General features: G+C 62.0%; 1 protein-coding gene across 2 annotated transcripts; it reads left to right on the forward strand.

Annotated features, from left to right (window-relative positions):
* The first annotated feature begins 95 nt into the window (after positions 1–95).
* On the forward strand, positions 96–22,636 carry LOXL1 (lysyl oxidase like 1). 2 transcript variants are annotated; one of them, XM_025472218.3, is made up of 7 exons: positions 96–1,397; positions 13,897–14,005; positions 16,735–16,872; positions 17,323–17,479; positions 18,023–18,118; positions 19,626–19,741; positions 22,298–22,636. In XM_025472218.3, the coding sequence occupies exons 1-7, from the start codon at positions 248–250 to the stop codon at positions 22,302–22,304; spliced, it is 1,773 nt and encodes a 590-aa protein (XP_025328003.3). In that variant the 5' UTR covers positions 96–247; the 3' UTR covers positions 22,305–22,636. The 2 variants fall into 2 exon arrangements, with proteins under 2 accessions (XP_025328003.3, XP_048960235.1); XM_049104278.1 differs by lacking the exon at positions 96–1,397 and adding an exon at positions 9,524–9,572.
* The last annotated feature ends 313 nt before the right edge of the window (positions 22,637–22,949 follow it).

Genomic DNA, 22,949 nt, shown 5'->3' on the forward strand with positions numbered 1-22,949 from the left:
GCGGCGCGGGCGGCAGGTGCGGGGACCCCTCTCCCGCCGAGAGCCCCGCGCCCCGGGCGCCGCCCCGCCCCGCCCCGCCCCGCCCCGCCCGCGGCCTCGCCATGCCGTCCCCGGAGGAGCCGCGCCGCGCGGGGCCCGGCCGGCATGGACTCAGCTAGAGCCGCGGCGGGCGGAGCGCCGAGCCGTCGTGGAGGCCGCGGGCAGAGGAGCGCGCGCCGCGCCGCGGGGGCTGTGCCGAGGGGCCGCCATGGGTGCGGGCGCGGGCGCGGGCGCGGGCGGCGGGCTGCGGGCCCTGCTGTGGGGCGCCTGCCTCTGCGCCCTGGCGCGCGGGCAGGAGGCGCGGCCCGGGCAGGGCGCGGCCGCGGGGCGCTGGCGGCAGCTGATCCGCTGGGAGAACAACGGGCAGGTGTACAGCCTGCTCAACTCGGGCTCCGAGTACGTGGCGCCCGGGCCGCCGCGCCCCGACGGTAGCTCGCGGCTGCTGCTGGCCGGCGCCCCCCAGGCCCCGGCGCGGCGCGGCCCCGGAGGCCTCCGGCGCAGGCAGGCCCCGCCGCTCCCCGCGCTCCCCGCGCACCCCCTGCAGCCCCTGCAGCCCCTGCAGCCCCTGCCCGGGCGCGCGGGCTCCGACACGGTGCGCGGCCAGGCGCGCCACCCCTTCGGCTTCGGCCAGGTGCCCGACAACTGGCGCGAGGTGGCGGTCGGGGACGGCGCGGGGCTGGCGCGGGTGCGCACGGCCGTGTCCCCGCCGCGCCACGGGGGCGGGGGCGCGGGCGCGGGCTCGTCCGTGGCGGCCTCGGCCTTCGCCGCCACCTACCGCCAGCAGCCCTCCTTCCCGCAGCCGTTCCCCCCGCCGCAGGCGCCCTTCGTCGGCCAGTACGAGGCCTACGACCCCGGGTCGCGCAGCTACGACCAGGGCTACGTGTACTACCGCGGCGGCGCGGGGGGCGCGCTGGCGGCGGCGGCGGCCTCGGCCTCGGTCTCCGCGGGGGGCGCCTACCCGTTCCCGCCGCGGCCGCGCTACGAGGACTACGGCGGCGGCGGCGAGGAGCCCCCCGAGCTCCCGCCGCAGACCTTCTACCCCGGCGCGGAGCGGCCCTACGCGCCCCCGCCGCCCGCGCCCGCGCCCGACGGCCTGGACCGCCGCTACGCGCACAGCCTGTACCACGAGGCCGCCGGCCCCGAGCTCGCCGCCCCCGACGCGGGCCCCGCCGCGCCGCGCCTCGCCTGGCTCCCGCCCTACGCCCACGCCGAGCCGCAGCCGCCCTTCCGCGCGCCGGAGCCGCCCTACCTGCCGCTGCGCAGCTCGGACGCGCCCCCGCCCGGGGCCGAGCGGGCCGGCGCGCAGCAGGGGCGCCTCAGCGTGGGCAGCGTGTACCGGCCCAGCCCGAGCGGCCGCGGTGAGTACCCGCCCGGGACCCCCCCCGCGCCCCCGCGGCCTCCGGGGCCCCCAGGCCCGCGCGCACCCCTAGAGGCGGCACCTGGCCGGGCTTGGCGGGAGGAGGCCCCTGCACCTGCAGGTGGGGGTCAGCTGGGGACAAAGGGAAGGACGCTCTCCCCCTCCCCTGCCTGCCCCCCTCCCTTGTTTCAACGGAGTAGGGGGGCATCTGCCACCCGCCCCCCGCCCACCCCCCTCCGCAGCGCCAGCCTGGCAGGGGGAAAGCTGGGTCTCGCTCGGGGTGGGTGCGCTAAGGCCTCCCGGGGGGATGCCCCTGGACGTGCAGCAAAATCCCAGCCCCTAGCATCTGTGAGCTTGGCCCGCGACGCGCAGGAGGTCAGGGGGGCACCTCGTGGCCCAGGCCGCAGTCCAGACTGAACAACAGGACTTCCCTCGGGGAGCAGGGGGGACACTGCCAGGGCCAGGCTGGCCAAGCTAGCGAGCGAGGCACCGACCCCGGGCGCAAAATTTAAGGCGGATGTCAGAAAAAGCTCAGGGATCAAGGAAAGTGACATGCTAATGCCTCTTGGGTCAAAAGTCATGCAAACGTCTAAGAAAAACCTGTGATGAACAGAGTAGTATCCCGCTTTCAAGCACAATTAGTAACCGAGCCCCGCCGAGCGGTGCGGGAGCCAGAGGCGGACTGATCCTGTACTTATTTGAAATGTTGATTATTTTGTTCCGTCACAGATTTTTCTGGCCACCGATTCTGAGTTTTAAAAAGTGTTGCTGCAGATACTACTTCTCTTGGCTACTGGTTTTTATTTTATTATTATTATTTTTTTTTTTTATTTTTGGGTGCCCAGGCCCGTACCTCGCTCAGCTCAGCGGCTCCCGGGAGAGCCCCAGGAGGGAGCTGGAGACCGCCTCCCTCTGGCGTTTTCATTTTCAGCGGGGGAGAGGGTGGGGATGGATGCGAAACTGTGACCTGGTCTTGGGAAGGCCCAAGCCATCCGTACGGGAGAAGCCCGTGAAGGGACAACCCCGTGAAGCGGCAGCTTTCCTCCGGTGGACAGCTCCACACATGCTGTGGCAGACAGGCTTCCGCGCTGAGGGCCCCCGAGTGGCCTGGCCAAGGCTAGGTGGCTATTGCAAGTCCAAAGTCAGCTTCGATCAGGGTTTTCCGTTGACCCCTTCGTGCTGCAGTCACTGCCCCAGTTCTGTGCTCCACGCCAAGGTTGCTGTGCCAGGCGTACCAGGTGAGGGCTGAGCCCGGCAGGGCCCAGGGGGTACAGGCACAGCACCCCCAGCCTTTGCTCCTCTGCCTGTGTGTCCGCTCAGGAACTGCTGCCTTGTCTCTAGCCACACTGACCTGGGTGAGAGGGTGCTGCTTGGGGGTGGGGGTGGGGGTGGGGGAAGGGCTGCTGGAACCCAAGGCTAGGGGAGAGGTGTGTCCCCACTGGTAGCACCCACTCCCTCACATCCATGGCATAGCACTCAAGTTGGGTGCTGAATCCCACTTGGAGATTGGGACAGGAGCTAGATGGGGGGGCCCTGCTGTGCTCTGATGAAGCATGCGTCCTCCTGCCCACTGTGGCCTCCCCCACATCTGGGCCTCCAAGAGATTTGCTCTTGGAGGGGGCTACAAGCTGGGCATCGTCCGCTCCTAGAGCTCCTTGGAGGAGAGGGCAACCCATATATGGGGTGCTAAGCTTTCATGAGGCTTTTCTTAGGATACTCGACCTCAAAGTGGGGCTCAGTCAGAAGGGCATGGGAGAAATCTGAGGCCTCCAATGCCCCAGCACTCTGGCAGAGCTAGGCCTGGGACTCAGCACCTGCGTCCCAAGCCAGTGGGTTTTCTAGGGCCCCTCTTTGGCCTGACAGTTCTTAAAGTTCAGAGGCGACCGGCCAGGGCAAGGCCACGTCTGGAGTGGGGGTGCTCGGGGCTTATCGGTGTCTCTGGTCTTGCCCCTGAGCCCCACCGTTCATTTGGGGTTAAAGGCATTTTTGCTGTTGCTGGTAAGCATCAGATCCGGCCCCTGGTCTGGGAGAGGCATAGCAAAGGGGACACCTCAGTGCTGTGATGGGGCAGGCCTGCAGGGCATGAGCCGCGGGAGCCCAGATAAGGGGCCTCCCCAGGTGGGGGCTAGCGGCCCAGAGAGGACTTGCCAGAGGAGGAGGGATCTGTGCGTTGCTGCAGGTGACAGCCATCAGCACCCTCCCGGTGCTCCTTCCCCTGGTCATGGAGGGGATGGGGTGGGAGGTAGGAGGGAGCGTGGGGGTGCAGGCTAGTTTGGGGCCCACAGAGAGACCAGAGAAGGAGCAGTACTTTCTCCCCCATCATTGATTTCCCCTTCCCACCCTGCTAGGCCCAGACCATGGAAAATCCCCGTTAAGAGAGGGCCAAGCCTTGTGCTTGAGCTCAGACCCCCAGGCCCGGTGTGGGAGTCCAAGGCAGATTCTCTGGGACTGACCTCATTCCTCCTGGCCACACACCCAGGGGTCTGAGGCTGGGTGCTGGCAGCCCATGTGTGTGGGCGTGGACGTGTCCTCACAACACCAAACACATGTGCGCTCCGCCCACGTCCCTCCATGTTTGGGCAGTTTCCAAGCGTCTGTCCAGAGCCCGGTTTATTCCTCTGGCGCCTGCACCTTCTCCCTCCCACCCAGGGCTGGGGCTGCCCAGGCCTCCTGCAATACCACTGTCTCCAGCTCTGCAACTTGTAACTGGAGAGAAGACCAGGAAGCAGAGGCCCAGAGAGGGTCACATACTTTGCCTGGCTCTCAGCAAATCCGGGCCGACGCCTGCAGGGTGGCCCACGGCTTCCAGGCCTAGGGGAGGCCTAGCTGTGCCCCCTGCACTGTGCCTCTCCCTCCGCCGTGGCCAGCCCCACCCTCCCCGCCTCCTGTGCCTGCTCCCGCCTCCCCACTCCACGGCCTCTGCTTCTCTGAGCTGGTGGTCTTTGGACTAAGAGGACTACTGGTCCCCGAAGACCACAGCTCTTCCCCCAGGCTCCCCCTCCTAGCCCCGGCCTGCTTCACCGGCGCTGGCAACCCCGTGGAAAGCAACATGGAGCGGCCCCGCTGGCCATTGTCCCAGGGCATCGCTGATGGCTGTGCCAGCCTTCCCTGGCCTGGTCCTGCGTCCCCGTCCTCCCACGGCCAATCAGAGCCCAGGACGAAGCCCTGGCTGCCTCCCCCCTGCTCCCCTGCTCCCAGCCTCTCCCCGGCCAGTCCCTCTACATGTGGGGCAGATAAAGCCTTGCAGTGCTGGCCGTATTACTCTCCTGCTCAAGAAAGTTCTGTAGCTCCCGAAGGCCTTCACCACAAAACAAACGCCTTAGCCTACTGCTCCTGAAGCAGAGGCACCTCCTTCTCTTCCTCCCCCGTCTCACCCCTCCACAGCCTCATGGGAACCAGGCTGCTCCCCGGCCTGGATGTTTCACCTCCCTGCACACCCAGCAGTGTTCCCAGCACACTCCCGTCTCCATCTAGCCGCTGCCCCCAAGAAGCCAGATAGGACCCCCTAGTCCCTGAAAGCAGCCCTGGCTCGCTGTCCCCGTCCCTGTGCCTGAGCTAGCCCCTGAGCCCCTCCTCCCCTTCTCCAGGTAACCTCCCTGCCGCCACAGGGCTTAGAGTAGATGCAGGGAAGGACAGGAGCCGGCCTCTCCCCAAAAAGTGTCCAGAGTTCCAGCCTCAAGGCGGGGATTAGAGTAACGAGCCAGCCCTGATGACCCTGGGAGGACCCACATGCCACCTGCCCTGCGAGCAGGGTGGGGCAGGCTGAGCACCTCAGCCTCCTCCAGCAGTCCCCCAGGCTTCAGTTTCCCCAGCTGCAACCAGGGGAGGGGGGATGACACTAGCATTTATGGGCACTTTGCACATCACTGCCCTTAATTCCCGCCGCAGCCCCGAGCCACTCCTGTCTTTGGTCCCATCTCATAGATAAGGTGACAGGCACAGCCTCTTGGTGGTGAAACCAGGTGGTGCGTCTGCATGACCTCCGATGCGGAGTTCTGACCACCAGCAGAATTTTGTTTGACTTTCTGTATTCTTGCTTGTCCTACGCACCTCATTTAGTGACTCCTTCATTTGGTAACTAAACAGGTACTTGACCGTCTGCTATGTTCCAGGCACTGGTTATGACAGGGTGAGATGGGACTGAGGATCTGCGAGGCTTTGGAAGCAAAGAGTCCCTTCCCAGTGGGATGTTTGCAAAGACTTGCCATTCTCACGCCAGACTCCAGAACATTTATGTCACAAGCCCTTAGCACGCTTCCTAAGTGTCTTCCTCTCTTCCTGGAGCTTTCCGAGGAGTCACTTAATCCCCAGGGCAACCCTAGGTACTGTTTATCATCCCCGTTTTGCAGATGAGTAAACTGAGGCCCCCAGAGGTTAAATGACTTATCCAAAGTCACCTCGCTGGTGAGTGGTAGAGCCAGAATCACAACCCGGCCTCCCTTCTTCCTTCCTGACGTTGTCTTGGCTGCTCCTTCAGAAGGAAATGGAGTCTTCAGGCCGAGGAAACTGTCTTAAAGGGTCAGACCAGTTGTGGAGACAGAGGGACCTGGGTCCCCTTCCTGCTCCCCTGTTTGGCAGTCGAAGGTCACTAGTGTCGGAACAAGCCAGTGTCCCTGGCAGCCTCATCGCAGGCAGACTTCCTGTCTCCTCTGTTATCTGGTTGCAGAGCCACATCCTCTCTCCCCTGGTCTCAAGCTGCACCATCCCTGCAAAAAGAGACGGCTCCTGTCTTAAATAATAGTCATGGAAGTTGGTATTTCTCGAGCATCGACCGTGCACCCGACGCTCTGCTAAGCACGGGATTTCTGTTTCCTCGTGTAGTGCCCCCAGCAGCCCCCGGAGGTAGCCGGTCCTGTGGCCCCGGCGGGGCTGGGAGCCAGGCCGCCCCTCTGCCCTGCTGGACCGCCCCAGCCTCTTGCTCCCGCCCCTCGGGGACGGGGTGGCTCCTTGCTTCTCTCAGGCCTAAACCCCCTGGAAAACCAGAATTTGGACTTTTGCCCTGAGTTTGCAGGCCTCACAGGCCTTTGGGGTAGTAGCACCAGGCTGTTGCCACCCTCCACCCAGGAGTTCTGGCCTCTTGTCCCCCCTCCTCCCTCTCTCCTAACCCTAGGGGTCCCCATTTCAGCGCCCTCTCCTCTCCGAAGGAGAGGTGTGTGCACGGGCGCGCACACACACACACACACACACACTGCGCCAGTAGCCCCAGCCTGAGTCCATCCCACTCCTGTCCGAGCCAAGAACACATGGAAAACTCCCCAGGGCCCTGCTGGAATGGCAGGAGAGGAGGGGGAGGAGGCGGGTGGTCCGCGCAGGCAGCCCACACCTGCTTCCAATTCCCGTGCCGGGCATTCCTGCGGAGCGGCAGTGGCTCAGCCAGGCCGTCGGCTCGGCCGGAAGGCGAGGCCGGGTCTGGTCCCCCCCTGCTCTGACCTAACAGCCTCCTTGCCACAGGCAGCTGGACCCAGAGGGCCTTTCTGTGTGGATTCGGGATTACCGGGCGGCGCCAGGCCTGGGTCCCTGCCCCCACCCCCCCTTGCTTGATGGGCACTCAGGAACCGGGCCTTTCAGTGTCACCTAGCAATGGGCTGGTGCTGGTGTCAGAACGCCTGACCAGGAAGGGACTCGGGTCCCAGGGGTCTTTGCCATCAAAGCCCCAGGAAACAACCCGCCCTTCCTCCTGCTTGCAGACCAACTGCAACCGTGGGTTTTCCAACCCCAAAGCTAATCCTTTTCCAAAAGAAAGGCCTTTTGGAATCCGCCTCAGCCTTTGCTGGATAATGAAGTCTGCTCACGCAGGCAGAGGCCACCAGACCCTGCGGGTGTTCGCGCCTGTGCGTGCCAGGGCACACAGGTGCCAGGCCCTAAGCTGCGCACGTAGAGGTCAGGGAGGCCCCAGACCCAGGCCTGTCCTCCCCCGAAGTCTCGGCCCGGCAGCCAGAAACCAGGTTACAGGTTTCAGGGGCCTAAGCGCCCACCACCAGCTCACTGGCCTCTCTCCCACCTGCTTTGCCCCCATAGTTGGCGGGGGCAGGCAAAGGGCAGTCCCTCCCACCCCCTTGGGCTCTCCTCTGGTTGAGGAGAAGAGATGGCATCTCCGGAGGAAAATCACCCACTCCAGAACTATTGAGGGCCTTATTGCTTGCCCGGCGCAGTCTAGAGCGGAGTATTAGCGGGAAGAGACAAAACCCTTGCCTTTGGGGACATTGTATTTTCCTGCCTAAACATAATAAATGCGGAAATGACAATGTGGTAAGGATGGTGGGAAAATAGAGGTAACTAGAAATCTGGCGTGGATGGGGAGGGGCAAGGAGAAGGTTGCAAAGGTGGTTAAGGTAGGCCTCACGAAGGGGACATTTGGGCAGAGAGGAGGCCAATGAGTGAGGCAGGCAACAATCAGGATGAGCATTCCAGGAAGGGGAAACCGCCAGTGCAAAGGCCCTGAGGCAGGGATTCCCTGGGGGTTTCAAGTGTATTCAGGTCTGGTTAGAACAGAGTAGAACTTGAGCTAGGGGTGTGACAGGAGGCAGGCCAGAGAGGCAGCAGGCCCTTAGAGGCCACTAGGAGGACTTTGGCTTTTCCTCTCCCTGCGTTGGGGAGCTACTGCAGGCTTCGAGCTGAGCAGTGACATTTGAACAGGGTCCCTGACTGCCGGGATCGGCAGCGAGGATGCAGGTGGGAGACGGAGAGGAGGCTGGTACAGAGACACAGGCAGGGGTGACGGCGCCGCGCAGGGCGCTAACAACGGAGGTGGTGGGAAGCCCGATTCAGGATCTCTTCTGGAGATGGAGCTGTGATGGGATTTCCCGATGGCTTGGACGTGGGGGTAAGAGGAAGACGGGTCAGGCGTACCACGAAGGTTTGTGGCCTGTGCAGCTGGAAGGAGACAGGTGCCCTGAGCTGAGATGGGAAGGCAGTGGGCTGAGCAGGTTTTGTAAGAAAGATGAAAGTTTGAGTCACTGGGAAGGGCCTGAGGGGCTGGGAGGGACCCAGGGGACAGAAGCAGCCACAGAGGCTTCAGGAGGTAAGGGCTGGGGGCACGGGGAACAGAGGGCAACGGGTTCGGGGGCTGTGTTCACAGCGAGGGGAAGAGCTCAAGGGAGTGAGGGGGCAAGAGGGCAGCAGACGGGCTTGGCCAGAGCCGAGGGTGGCTGAACCCCCCCCCCCACAAAAGGTTCAGCCCAACCTGCTTCCTGGGCAGCCTCTCAGCTGAACAAACACTCCCAGATCCCCTGCTCAGAGTCGGGGCCCAAAGACTGGACCCTGCAGGGGTGTTTGTGTGTGTGTGTGTGTGTGTGTAAGCGAGCGGAATTCCAAGACCAGGCCCCGTGGCATCAGACCAGGACAGAAGAGGTCTGGTGTGCTAGGGAGCGGCCTCCTGACCCTTGGGCTGTGAGGTCTAGAAGGCCGGGTGGAGGCCAGACCACAGGCCTTAGCGGGCACCCTCAGAAGTCTGGGCCTGGCCGCCTGGCCTCCTGGCTGCTCACAGCTCCTTTGCCTGGGCTGGGGGCGCCCCTTCATGGCAGGACCAGCAAATCCCGCAGCCGCCCCGTCACACAGGTGCGGGCCAGGCCTGACAATTCAATGTCCTGATGATGAGACGAGGATTTCCCGGGGCTGGGGGCTCAGCCGCCAGCTCCCACCCTGGAGGCCCCGTCAGCTCCTCGCGGTGCAGGGCGAGCCCCTGAGCTCTCCCTCTCCGCTTTCCCAGCCTCGCTGCTGTCCCGTCCCACACATCTCTCCCAGGCCGCCACCGGTTTCTGGGCACCGTGTATCCTCCAGCCCCAGGCTCAAGAGATTAGGGCTATTTTGCATTCCACTTCTGGAGCTGGAGGCCTGGGGAGGATAGAGTTCAAAGGAGCCGAGGTTTATGGAACCCACAGGACGGGGGAAGCCAGGAGGGGAACAGGTGAGGCGTGGGCAGGTGACCAGGAGGTAACCACAGGCCCTCTGCCCCGGTGGCCTCCTGGAGCCGCTGAGAGGGAGGGAGCAGTGTTTTCCTGGAGCAGGAAGGATTTAGGTCAGACAGCTGGAGGATTGCCGGGCTGCTGAAGTATCTTCTGTAGAGGTTCTAAGAGGTCCTGGGCTCTTGCCTGAGGCTAGGGAACAGACTGAGTAGCTCCTGAAAAGTATTTTCATCTCCAAATGTTTTTGGAGCCACAGAAGTGCTCGTGGGCAGGTGAGTGTTCTCTCTCTGGCATCCAGATGGGGAAACTGAGCCTAAGAACACTGGGGAGGTTGGATGAGATGGAGTCTTTCCCGGAGAAGGCCCTAGCCGGGTCCTGCCTGGGAGGAGGAAGACAGGCCTCGGGCTGCAGGCTGACATGTGGGCCAGCCTGGGGTGGGGAACGGGGCAGCTCCTGCGCCCCTTACGAAGGGGCCCTGGGTTCCCACCCCCCCACCCCGAGGAAGCTCCAGGGATGGAGCCGGAATGCAGACTGCCTTGGTTCTGTGTCTTCCCGGGCCTGGAGGGTCTGATGGGGCCCCCCTCCAAGGCTGCCTGCAGAATGGCCCTGGGACCCGATTCACTTACACCCGGAGCAGCCTGCTTTCAGCCATCCCAGGGGCCTTTACTGCCCGCTGCCTCAGTGTCCCTGGTCCAACCCTGGCCTAGACTATACAGCCTGGATCTCTGTGTGCCCAACCCCCATGGTCAGCCCTTTGTTTCTGGGGAAGAGTGCCCCCCAATAATGGTTACTTGGCTCTGACATTAAGGTTCCAGTTCATTCAGTCTGCATGTAGAGAAATGTGGGGTCTCTGGGAGACGTTCTCATTGGAACCCACTTTATAGAGTCTCCAGTGCCAGGTCCCAGGGCTGGATGATGCCATATATTCTGGATAAAAGATTCTAACCCCTCCTGAAAATTACAGCCCCACAATGGAGAGTTCTCCTGGCCTTCTGAGTAAGCCTTACCCTCTCTCGGGGGTCTTCCTCTTAAAATGCATGCTTCCTGGGTTGGGGGATGAGCACATGATGCAGCTGTAGGTGCACTTCATGTAACATGGGCCTGGAGGGCCTGGTCCTAACCCCTAACCCCTAAGCCAGATACCGCAAACCAATCCCCTATCCCTACATTTGCAAGCCCCTGTCCAAGCCTTCCCTTGAAGGCAGGGAGGGTGCCCTTCTACCAACACATGGGCCCAAATCCCAGCCCCCTGGGGCTGAGAGCCCAAGCCTGGGGCCTGCTGTGGATGGAATACCTCCTAGGAGAGCAGGTGGAGGAGGAGGCATTGTTCCTTCCCTGAGAAGCCCACCACCTGAGGGAGGGACCTGCGGTTCCCAGGGACCTCTGCAAGGGATCCCCTCCTCTAATGGGGTAAGGGGGTCCCAGCCTGAGCTTCCAGGGCTACTCTCTTTTCCAGCGACTTCCCCCACTGTGACAGAGGTGGAGCATGGCCACGAGGAGCCAGTTAGGGGACTCCTGTGATGGTCAGAGAGAACAGAACAAAGAAAATAAAATCATGCCAGGAGTGATCCCATTTAGGTTCTAGAAAAGGCATAATTATCTACAGTGATTAAGAAGCAGATCATTGATTACCTGAGGTGGTGGAGGGGGAAAGGGGGATTTACCGGGAAGGACAGGAGGGAACTTTCAGGGATGGTGGAAACAATACGTAGCTTGATGGTGGTGATAGTCCCACCGCGTATATTATTTGTCAAAACTTAAAGTGTATGCCTTAAGTCTGAATTTGTCTGTGTGTAGATTATACTTCCAAAAAGTTCATTTTTATAAAAAGAGTCTTAAAGGGAGTCCTAGGAGGGGGTGGGGAGCCTCTCCTAGGGCTGCCCTGACTCCCTGTGTAATAGGGGCAAATTCATCACCCTCTCTGAGCCCTGGTCCCTGCAGCACCTCGTGTACCCTCGTGCCTCCTACGGGACAGGATGCAGAGCGCACTCCGTGGTTGGAACAGAAAAGTATCAAGCCACTAATCATTAAAGAAACCTAACAGACAGGCCCATGCGACAGGGCAGTCCGTCAGCCCCAAAGCCTGGAGGGTTGCCCGCTAAGAAGGGGTGGGGGGGACCTGGTCCTTGCCTTCAGGGAGTGCAGAGTCTGGGGGGAGTCGACCCAGGTAAATAAGACGAGATCTAATTCTAAATCCGTACAGATCTAGTGGTGAGACCGAAGCCTGTGTGGCCTGGAATGTCGCTACCAGTCAGGGAGGACTTCCTGGAACAGGAGGTGAACCTGAGATTCCTCAGCAGTAAGAGGAAGGTGGTCATCTATGGCCAGGGCCTGGACCCCCGTTGTGAGGGGCAGCTCTGAGGGGTCTGTCGCTGGTTGTCCTCCAGAACCCCTACGTGTAGATGCTGCAGATACCCAAACCCACCCACTCCGTTACAATAAAAAGGATTAATGAGGTCAAAGCAATTCCTTAAAAACAGTTCTTTTTTTTTTTTTTTTAAGTTTTTATTTATTCATGAGAGACCTAGAGAGAGAGAGGCAGAGACACAGGCAGAGGGAGAAGCAGGCTCCATACAGGGAGCCCGAAGCGGGACTCGATCCTGGGTCTCCAGCATCACGCCCGGGCTGAAGGCGGCGCTAAACCGCTGAGCCACCCAGGGTGCCCCAAAACTGTTTTAAGTACAAAGGTTTGTTACATAATCTGGAGACCGTGAATTTGAGGTTCAGAGTTGTTGTAGGTAAAAAAAAAAACCCTTAGTACGTCTGGCCTCATGTAGGGCCAGGGTCAGGGCTCAGTCATGGGCCCGAAGTACCTCTCGCCTCTTTCGCAGCTGGTTCTCCTAACTTCCCTGGACGGCACAGCCGGCTCATAGAATGGCCTAGAGAGGAAGGGTTGGGCCAGAAAAGCTTTGAGGAGCCATCTGTGCATTGTTTATTGAAACCGGGCCTGGGGTGGGGGAGGCAGGCCGGCTGGTGCCAAATAACTGGGTCTCATGAGGCTTCAGGCCCAGCTAACCCACCCCCACACGTTGCTGCGGGAAAGGCGCTTTGATGATGGGGAAAGGGACCTACCGGTCCTTTCTTCCTCCCCTCCCCCCACCAGAGGCTTCCGGGGACCAGAGGGGGAGAACCAGCTTGGCAGCGAGGTGCGCCCTCGCTTTGAGGGCCCAGGGATCCCTGGGGAAATGACTGCAGGCATTCCTGGAGCTTGAGTAATGGGACCTAGGCTGGCCAAGACGGCCCCCCTCAGCCAGGAGCCACCTCATCCTCACCCACCCTTGTGCTCCAAGCTTCCTCTTCATTCCGAGTAGGTGACATCACATTGGCGGCCTGGACCGGGCTCCTGCGTGGGGCCAAGGCCCGGGGCCAGGGCCAGCTGAGCTGGGGTCTCGGAGCCTAGGGGATGCGTGTGTGTGAGGGTCAGCCTCACCTTGGGCTGAAAACTGAGCAGAGTGTTTGGGGAGCAAGAAAAGGGGCTGGAATCCTGCCTGTGTGACTCCCTGCCCGCACCTCACTTGGCCCCCAAGAACCAAGGGCTTGAAAGAAATTGAAAAGCAACCTATGGCCTCATGTCCTCGCTTAACGGCCAGAATCCCTGAGGCCTGAGGACGAGGGGACAGAGAGGCTCCAGGCTCGCGAGTCCGCGGCCACACGGGGGGAGAGCCCAGGGCTCTGGAGGCCCCTGCCCACCTACCAACCTGCGAGGCCAGCAGCCAGATTGGATGGTTCCAGTGCAGAGAGGGTCTGGACACCTGAGTTTGGTTTCTGCTGATTCCTAATACCTGTTCCCTGGGGCCAGCTGATGCACAGAGACCGGGGAAGGGCAGGATGGCCAGGGCGCTGGCCCCTAGTGTGGCCTGGGGAGCAGGTGACCGCAGGGTCTGAGCAGACTCCGGGCCTCTCAGCTTGGAGGCCAGAGGAGGCAGCCAGGGGAGAAGAAAGGAATCCTGCCCTGTCAGCAGCCTGTGCTACGGATGTTTCCCCGCTGCCCTTCCCTTCCTGCCCGCCCCGCTTGTGCCAGCCGACATTCACCTGGCTCTGCCCGTGAGGTCTCCAGGATCCACTTGGGGCCAGAGCCCAGGGCTCTCCCGGTGGTTCGGGAAGCATGCCGGCCGCAGAGGGCATCTGGGGGCTGGCGCCCAGAAGCCTGGGGAACGAGGACATGGAGGGAGTGCCCGGGCCAGGAAACCACTTGGTTCACGCAGCCCTGCCTCCAGGCCCCTGTTCATGCTGCTCGCCCCGCCAAGCATACCCTTCCCCCTTCGCCGGCTTTCCGGACTCCACCCTCCCTCCCAGACCTCCCTCGTGTCCCAGCTCCTCCAGGGGGGCCTCCGAGGCCCCCGCAGCACGGAGCTCCAGGAGTAGGTCCCTGCTCCCCGAGCTCCCCGGCCCACACCTGAGCCCAGAGGGAATAGTTGCAATCACACCCCTCGCTCCGGTGAGGAGGCTTCTTGGGGGAGGCGACAGCCTGTGTAGAGGGCGGAGGGTGGCGGAGGGTGGTTGAGGTCGGGGAGATCTCTGGGCATTAGCCGCGGCCAGCCTGACGCCCCTCGACGCCAACTCTTTCCCCCTCCTCCATCTCTCCTCCATCTCCAGGTCTCCCCGACTTGGTCCCGGACCCCAACTACGTGCAAGCATCCACTTATGTGCAGAGAGCCCATCTCTACTCGCTGCGCTGTGCTGCGGAGGAGAAGTGTCTGGCCAGGTAAGGGGCAGAGGATGAAGTGTGGAATGTGGGGACAGTGTCTGGGAGGCCCCCAGAGCCCGTGCTCATGCCAGCCAGGCTGCCTCCAAGCCGAGTGACCCTGCCCTCTTCATCTGGGAGTCTCGGCTGCTGCGGGGAGCCAGGAGGGGAAGGCAACAGGCAAGCGTTTCTGTACAGGTTACTATACAGGGAACCTCACTGTGGTGTTTAATCTTCACACCAGCCCTTTGCAGGCAGGCAATTGAAGAGCAGAGAGGAGCTAAGGCCTTCCCACCCTGAGCTGCCCCCAGGAGAAGGTGCTCCCACAAGGACCCAGGGAAGCTCAGTGGGGGAACGAGCCATCGGGACAGAGGGCAGGAGCATGGCACCATCGCCCCGCAGGACAGATGTGGCTCTCCAGCAGGGGCAGGGGGCACCGGGACTGAGAGGCCTTGGGTACGTGCGGCAGTCGGGACGGGAAGGAGACCAGTTGGCAAGACCCCAAGGAAGGAGCGAGGCCAGCTCTGCTTTATCCCTAGGCGACTCTGCCTCCTGCAGAGCTTGCTTCGGAATTGATTAACCTCGAATATTCTGTTCAGATACATATGCTTTTGGGACATCTCCCTGTGCTCAAAGAATTAGTTAGAGATTACATCGTCCCGCCTCATTTGTGGACATCCCTCCACGTTGGAGAGCAATTACTTGCTGGCTTTTTTTTTTCTTTTTTTTTTTTATTCTTTATTTACTTTTACTTTTCAGTATCTGGGAAGCCCTCTGGAATCTAAACATTTCCCCACCCAGCCCCTCAGAGTAGCTCACCGCAAGGCATGGTCTATCCATAACACACCATAACACACGCGCTTGCACCAGAATGTAGCTTTGCTCGCTGCGTCCTTGGCTCGGAGTGCCTTGCCCTGATCGTGGGTAACCAAAGCCGCGGAAAGTGAGACCGCGGATAAGGGGGTGCAGCGAAGTACTCAGTGGGCCTGCGCATTCAGTTCTCCCGTCTCAGTTGTCCCTGGGGCAGAGCATCATGGTCGTGTCCTTGTTACAATCCCTCCAGCAGGGAGCACCTCACGGCCTCCACGGCAGGCCACCGAGGCTGAATTTTGAGGGGTGTGAGTCAAAGCCAGAATACGGCCCCGTCTTCGTGGAGCATCCTGTGCAGATGGGCTGGAGAGGGGAGGCAGCCGGCCCCGGTCCTGGGCCTCTGGGGAGTGGCCCCTCAGGCGCCCCGATGACAGGAGCCAGCCGCAGGGAGCGGCCGAGAGCTGGCTCCCGGGCTGGAGCTGTCGGGGGAGGTCAGGGAGGAGAGGGCAGCGGCGGGGCCGGGCTGGGAGGCCCAGCAGGACTGCGGCCGGGGCGGCAGGGCCGGGCCCCCAAGATCACCGAGAGTCCGGAGCGCGTGGGCTGGGCCGAGCCCAGAGGAGGGGAGGGCGCCCCGCCAAGTCTCCCCGCGAGTCTGCGGCCAGCTGGGCCCAGACCTCAGGCCCTGACGGGTTCCCACGGTGTGCGGAGCCGAACAGAAGGGCAGGATTTGACTGAACAGGGGGAAGGAGGATGTTTTGCTCCAGCCCAGACCCAGACAGATTCCAAGCCTCCCCCAGACGAGGCCAAGGGCCTTACGTCCTGGCAGCCGACACTGCCTGTTGTGCAGACGTCCTCAGAGAGAGCTAATCCCTACAGCTGGCCGCCTGCTGCCTCTGGCTTCAGGACCCAGACCGTAGTGAGTGCCAGGGAAGTGCCCCTGAGGCCGGCCAGGACAGCTGTCGGCATCCTCTGCGGAAGGGGAGTTCAGGCGGCCCCCCGACGTGCGCGTGCGTGTCTCCCCTCGCTGCTGCCCCTCGCTCCTCTCTCCCTCCCTTCCTCTTCTCACAGAGCCCGTCTCAGTTGGGAAAAAGGGGTCAGCAAGGACACTGGGAGCAGGCGGTCTGCAGCAGGCCCGTGCGCCCTGAACAGGCAAGGGCAGCTCCTGGTCCTGCTGCCGTGCGGTCAGGGAAAGGCGGCCTGGTCCTACCGACCCCGTTCAGGGGGCATGTGGTGTCGGGCTGGGCCACATGGATGAATTCAGCCACTATGACCTGCTGGATACAGCCACAGGCCACCCATTGTTAGAGTTCACAGGCAGTCAAGACTTGTCTCAGTGAGGCAATCAGGGCAGACTTCCTGGAGGAGGAAACGAGTTAGACCTAGGAGGCTGGGTGAGATCTGGATCAAATGAACCGCTTGGGCACACGTATGGATTACCAGGGCTGAAGTCGGCTTGAGAAACAGTGTTCGAAGCCAGAACCCCCGGATGGAGGGGAGGGACACTGGAGAGCCCAAGCCTGTTTCTTGGGCCCACACCTGAGACGTGGCGTACTTTGGTCAACCGTCTGGGCTCCGTCCAGAGGAGGGGCCGCTTGTCCAGAATCTCCTGGATAGGGGCCACTTCTGAAAAGCCCTCCGAAGATTTTGCTATGTCCCCACGCCCCAAGGCCATCCCCAGCTGAGAATCACCTGCGGGTGTGACTGTCCTTGTCGGGCCAGATGCCACTTCGGAAAGACCTCACTGGTAGCTGCCGGCACCTGGTGGAGGCCACAAGGGAGGGGACAGCCAAGTCCGTGTGCTCAGGAGGGACGGGGAGGGGCCTGAGCTTTGGCCACCGTACCGGGAGTCCGTTGTGAGGCTCTTCAGGCACAAGTGGGCCCATTCTGGGCATCGGTGTCACAGTCCCCGGCCTCACTCCTCTCCCCACCTGTCTCTGCAGCACAGCCTATGCCCCCGAGGCCACCGACTACGATGTGCGGGTGCTGCTGCGCTTCCCCCAGCGCGTGAAGAACCAGGGCACCGCAGACTTCCTCCCGAACCGGCCGCGGCACACCTGGGAGTGGCACAGCTGCCACCAGTGAGTGGGGCCCCTCCTGTGGGCCCGGGGCCTCGGGGTCTGAGCTCCTCCCGCCGGGAGTGCTCTGGGAGGAGCAGGTGCTGCTGGGGCACCTGTGAGGTATTTTGTGCCACGGATCCAGCACTAGGGCGAGAGTCCTTTAGCAAAAGCTAGACTGCAGGATGCTCGGTCTTACGGGATGGAAATGCCTAGAGTACAGGGAATTGCCCAAGGGAGGCTAGCGCAGATGGGAGCCCAGAAAAGAAATGTGGGGTCCTGGGGAGGTGCTCCCCCAGGGTGACTTGGCCAGGTGGGGAGCACCAGAGATGGCGCTCTGGGGGACCCAGGGGACCACGGAGCCCCGGGAGCCCAGGGGGGACGGGAGGCCGTGCCACAGCAGGCTCACCAGGGCCAGCTCAGGAACCCAGGGGTGACTCGGCCCCCTTCTCTCCTCGTGTCCTCTGCCCCCAGACATTACCACAGCATGGATGAGTTCAGCCACTATGACCTGCTGGATGCAGCCACAGGCAAGAAGGTGGCCGAGGGCCACAAGGCCAGCTTCTGCCTGGAGGACAGCACGTGTGACTTCGGCAACCTCAAGCGCTACGCGTGCACCTCTCACACGCAGGTGCGGCCAGGGAGAGGGCGGGGCGGGCACTCGGTAGCACCAGGAGGGAGCCCTGCCCAGGGGAGCACTGAGGAGCCCCACGGCTCCTGGCCCTTCAGCCCAGTGGGAGCCAGGGTCTTCTCATCAGCCCCCAGGCCACCACGGGCCCTGGGGAACTGCCCACACATCCCTCCCACCCCCCAGCACAGGCCCCTTCCTGCGTGGCTCCCAGGCGTGGCTGCCCATGGAAAGAAAGGAACGTTCCAACGAAGTCTAGATGGCACAGTGTTCTGCTGCCCGTTTGTCCACCCAGATCCCCCTTTTCTGGCAGTCGGTCCAGGCATCCACAGAGTGGATCTCTTGATCCATTCCTCCAGCCCACTCTCCCAGCATCCCCCTCGTCCAGGCCAACCCACCTGGCTGCTCTGCGCCCCTATTTTCTCTCTGGTGCATCCACCCAGCTGGCTTAAGGAGGGAGGCTGGAGGGGCACAGACTGCTGGCGTGGCCCTGGGCGGCTGGGGAGTGCACAGCACCGCAGCCTGGACCCCTGTCCCTCCTCCCAGGGCCTGAGCCCAGGCTGCTATGACACTTACAACGCGGACATCGACTGCCAGTGGATCGACATAACGGACGTGCAGCCCGGGAACTACATCCTCAAGGTGGGCCTCCTGGTCTGGGGTGCTCCCTCCTGCTGCTCCTGTTGCTTGGGCTCCGTGTCCCTGCCCCTGCCGTAAATGCTCCAGCCTCTAGGGCCCTCGCTTCCCCAGCTGCTGAGCACAGGCGCTGTCCTGGACCTCACGGGGAGCTCTCCTCTTGCCTTTGGAGGCTCTGGGCCTCAGGCAGGTAGAGCCTCTCTGGCCACAAAGACAAGCAGGAACCTTTGGCCCAGGTGTGGTGATGGAGGAGGTAGTGAGGCTGTCTTCCCTAGGTGACTTGGGAAGCTGTTCGGTGCACCCACGCTCCCCCGCCGTGCCACCTGCAGGAGGGGAGGCTTCGTGCCATCTGGAAGAGGGCGCTGGCGCTCTCTGAGAGAGACCCCTGCAAAGCCAAGGGCTCCTGTGACCGAGTCCCCTCTGGCCTGAACCGCTTCTCCAGTATGCTCACCCCAGTGCCACTTCCCTTGGGGTGGGGTGGGGTGGAGCCAAGGAGAAAAGCATGTTCAGGACACACAGCCCAACGTGGTACCTCCACGCAGGCTGCGCACGGCCTCACCAGGGGGCCGATCGCTGCCTCCTCCTCCGCACAAAGCAAGGGCCGGGAACCGCGGTGCTGGGCGCCCTGGGCCCGCCGCTGCACGCCCGAGAGAAGCAAAGACCGAGCAGTGAGCGGTGAAGCCAGGCTGGGGCAGCCCTTTAACCCGCCTGAACACGGCCGCCGGCAAAGCTGCATTCAGAACGCAGCAACCCGGACGCCCCCGGTTTCAGCCCCGTCCCTGGAGCCTCCCAGGGAGCTCGGCGGCCAGGGGCCAGGTTGCCGGGGGTATTCTTTTCCTTCCCTTGTGCATCCACTCGCCAGACCTGTACAAAGGCCCCTCTGGGTTCCAGGCACCAGGGATTCAGGCCACATAAGTCCTGCACAATTCCTGCCCGTGGGGAGTGTGAAGGATCTAGAAGTGACACGTTCTTCGGTGTTCTGCAAGTGTGAGCCGGGTGTGGCCCACCCCAGTGAGGCACCCCTCTTGCCAGTTAGTCCAGCATTGAAGGTTACACCTGGGCCATCATCTCAGTGAGAGTCGGCGTCTCGGGCTCCAGGGCAGGGGAGGCCACCTGGTAGCCAGCAGCCCTGCCACGGCTCCTCTCGACGGACGTGTGGCGAGAGGGTCCCAGCTTCAGACCCGGGAAACCAGGCTTCGGGTCCCCGCGCATCCCTCGTTCACCACCGGGGCAGTGATTCAGCCCCTCTGACCCTGAGCACCCCACGCAGGCCCCAGCTGGCCTGGGCTCCGGCTCTGGGGAAGCTTCCCATCTTCCGATAAGATCTGGTGACGTGTTTTGTTGACTACAGGCTGTATCTCTGGATCAGTGTATCTCTGTCTCCGTAGCTCTTGGTCTCAAGCGGTCTTTCTCCGTTTCCCGGCCTCCTCCATGTCTGTCTGTCTGCACCCCCACCACCCTCCCTGCTGACCAGGTGAGGTGTGGCCCCCTGACCGGATCCCTTCCTCCTCAGGTCCACGTGAACCCGAAGTATATAGTCTTGGAGTCTGACTTCACCAACAATGTGGTGCGTTGCAACATCCACTACACAGGTCGCTATGTTTCTACCACAAACTGCAAAATTGTCCAGTGAGTGCTCACCCACCACCCTCCCTGCCCCAGCCCCTTTCCTATCTGGGGAGTGGGGGGGGGGTGGCGTACCAACCACCCACCGTGCCTGCACCCTGGGTCACGCACAGCTGCAGTCAGGCCCAGTCCACAGCCAAGCAGGTGGAGCCCCATCCATGCCAGCCTCAAGCCGAGTGCTCCCAGGGGGGCTCCGGCCACAGGGTGTGGACCTGGGGCTAGATTGTGTGGCTCCCTAAGCGTTCTCAAGTGGGAACCAGCAGGAGGAAGCAGAGTTGGGTGGGGGGGAGGTCTGCAGCCTGGTTCTCTGCCTTCTTCACTCTGGAACATTGGGCAGGTCGCCTCACCTCTCTGAACTACCTTTCTCAACAACAAATTAGGCCCTTCCCACGTAGGCTTGTGAGGTTAAAAGATCAAGGCCTGGTGTTGGAGAAGCCTTCCCAGTGGTGCTCAGGGAATGGCAGCTGTGTCTCTGTCAAATCAATTGAATTAAACAGTCCCAGATTAGCCCTGATTCTGGTTGGAATGAGCCGTCACCAGTGCCTGGGCCCAGTTGTACAGGCAGCTGAAGAACTCTGGGCCAGGCCTTTGGCACACGGCTCTAGGGCAGGGCCCTCAGGTGCCGTGTCCCAGGCTGCCTGTCTTCAGTCTGTCTCCTGATTTCCCACATGAAGTACTTGCGGGGGGACCCTTTGAGTTGCTCAAAGCAAGTCTTTTCCATTAAAAACAAAAACAAAACAAAACAGGAGTAGTCTTGGACTTCAGTCCATCAGCTGCGGGACAAATGACAGAGATTTCAGGGCTCGGAGAAACAAAAGCATATGCTTAGGAATGATTGACAGGTATGAAGTTTAGCCTGTGACCAGGCTCAGGGCTCAGTGTGTGTCCGGGGTCGGGACTCAGCGTGTGACCAGGCTCGGGGCTCAGTGTGTGATGGGGTCAGGGCTCAGGTCAGGACTCAGTGTGTGACCAGGCTTGAGACTCCGTGTGTGTCGGGAGGGGGCGGGGGGAGATCTGTGTGTGACCAAGGTCAGAGCTCAGTGTGTGACCAGGGTCAGGGCTCAGTGTGTGACCAGGCTCATGGCTCAGTGTGTGTCGCAGGGGGGGCTCTGTGTGTGACCGGGGTCAGGGCTCAGTGTGTGTCCAGGGCCCGGGTTCAGTGTGTGACCAGGGTCAGGGCTCAGTGTGTGACCAGGGTCAGGGCTCAGTGTGTGTCGCAGGGGGAGCTCTGTGTGTGACCGGGGTCAGGGCTCAGTGTGTGTCCAGGGCCCGGGTTCAGTGTGTGACCAGGGTCAGGGCTCAGTGTGATCAGGATCAGGGCTCAGTGTGTGTCCAAGCTCAGGGCTCAGTGTGTGTCCAGGCTCAGGGCTCAGTGTGTGTCCAGGGTCGGGGCTCAGTGTGTGTCCAGGGTCGGGGCTCAGTGTGTGTCCAGGCTCAGGGCTCAGTGTGTGACCAGGATTAAGACTCCGCGTGTGATCAGAGTCAGGACCCACTTAGAGACCGCCCTTTCATCCTCAGCTGCCCCCACTAAGCTGACTGCTCACACACCACACACACACCCCACCACTACTACCACCCTCTGTATATTAAAAATGAGAACAGCAGCCTCTAGTCTAGAGATTAGATTCCTCCTAAATCGAATTTGATCAGAATTGTCCAGGTCACAGAATACGTCTAAAACAACTGACTCCTGCCCCATCCCTGGCAACTTGGCTCTTTTTAGGTCTGACTTTCTAACCTCCCTCCTCAGGGCCTGTCTCATTCAGCCATTCCCAATTCAGGGGTCACCTAAATGGTAGAGGGTTTCTGGGAAGCAATTCTGTGGAAGGAAAAGGAGGAAGGAAAGGGGCACACGGCAAAAAGGGGGCCAGGGGTGTGCACAGAGGCAGGGAACCACGTCCCTCTCTTGCCCATCCCGCCGCTGGGAAGGGTGGGTTGAAACAGCGTCCCGCTCCCCGGCCATGCACGAGCGAGGCCCCCGACAGGCCGGGCGGAGAAGCAGCCCCGTGCCCCCTCTGGTCCCCTGGGGCCTGCGGGCCAGGGAAGGCGGAGGCCCTTCTTTCCAGGCCCTTTACATAAGTGCTTGGAAAGGCTCAATCAAGACTTATTAGGGCGTCTCTGGTACCCTGACCGCAGGCGGGCGGCCGGGCCAGCGCACAGGAAGCTGGATGCAGTGTTCCCAGAAAGGCCACGGGACTGACGCCTGTGGCTTTCGATCATATTTCTGAAGAGGAGGAAGGAGGCTTTTTTTAAAAGTACCGAGTTAGAAAAAACAAGAAAGTGTTTCCAGACAGTAGCAGCTCTGCTAATGGCCTGGAGGACAGGGGGCCAGGGGAAAGGGTGGTGCTGAGACGGCCCCTGCGTGCGTGGCTGAGGCCGGGACACCCTCTCCTGGAGGCTGGGGCTGGGGGCTCCTCCCCAGCCTGCCCTCCCTCCATCTGGGATCTGGGTCCGGGAAGGGCATCCCTCCGCCGGCGACATGGTGGCCAGCCTTGTCTGGGCTGCATGAGGGGCCTGCCCCCAGAGCCCGCCACTGACCCACTCTCTTTCTTTCCTTAGATCCTGATCTTGTCGAGGAGGGACAGACGGCCAATCTCCCCCACTTCCCAAAGCCGGCCTGGCTCCCCAGGAAGCCTCCCGCCAGGCCCGACCTGGCCCAAGGGGCCCAGCCCCCACCCCAGGCAGGGGCAGCTGGAAGCCACAGGCATCCCTCCCTGCCGGCCTCAGGGAGCAAGCGCAGACCGAAACCACAGGGATTCCGGATGCCAGGCCCAATTTTGTACTTAACTCTTCTCTACAACGTTGTTTTGTCGGTTGTTGGTTTTTATTTTTTATATTTTGGCCATATCACAGAGCAAGATCGCCCAGGCCTGGGCTGAATAAAACAAGGTTTTTCTACCCTGTGGTTCTGCGCTGTGGCCTGCCGCCGGGGCTGGCCAGGGCTGGGTCGGGCTCAGGGGCCGTCCTTGGGCCGCCTCCTTCCCCTGGCGGAATGGTGGGGGGACAGCCACCACCACTACTCGACCAGGGGGCCCCCAGCCCCGCGGGGGTTTATCCCAAGGCCAAGCCCACTGGGTGACAAGGGGCCCCACGTCCCGTGGGCAGGGGGCGAGGCAGTGTGGGGGGGCAGCTCTAGCCCTTCACCCCTGCCCAGTCCCCCCAACCTGCCCTCCTCCTGCACCGACTCTGCCGGCCACCCCCGCTTCACTTG

This window comes from Canis lupus, chromosome 30, assembly GCF_003254725.2.
Source record: "Canis lupus dingo isolate Sandy chromosome 30, ASM325472v2, whole genome shotgun sequence".
Lineage (NCBI taxonomy): Eukaryota > Metazoa > Chordata > Mammalia > Carnivora > Canidae > Canis > Canis lupus.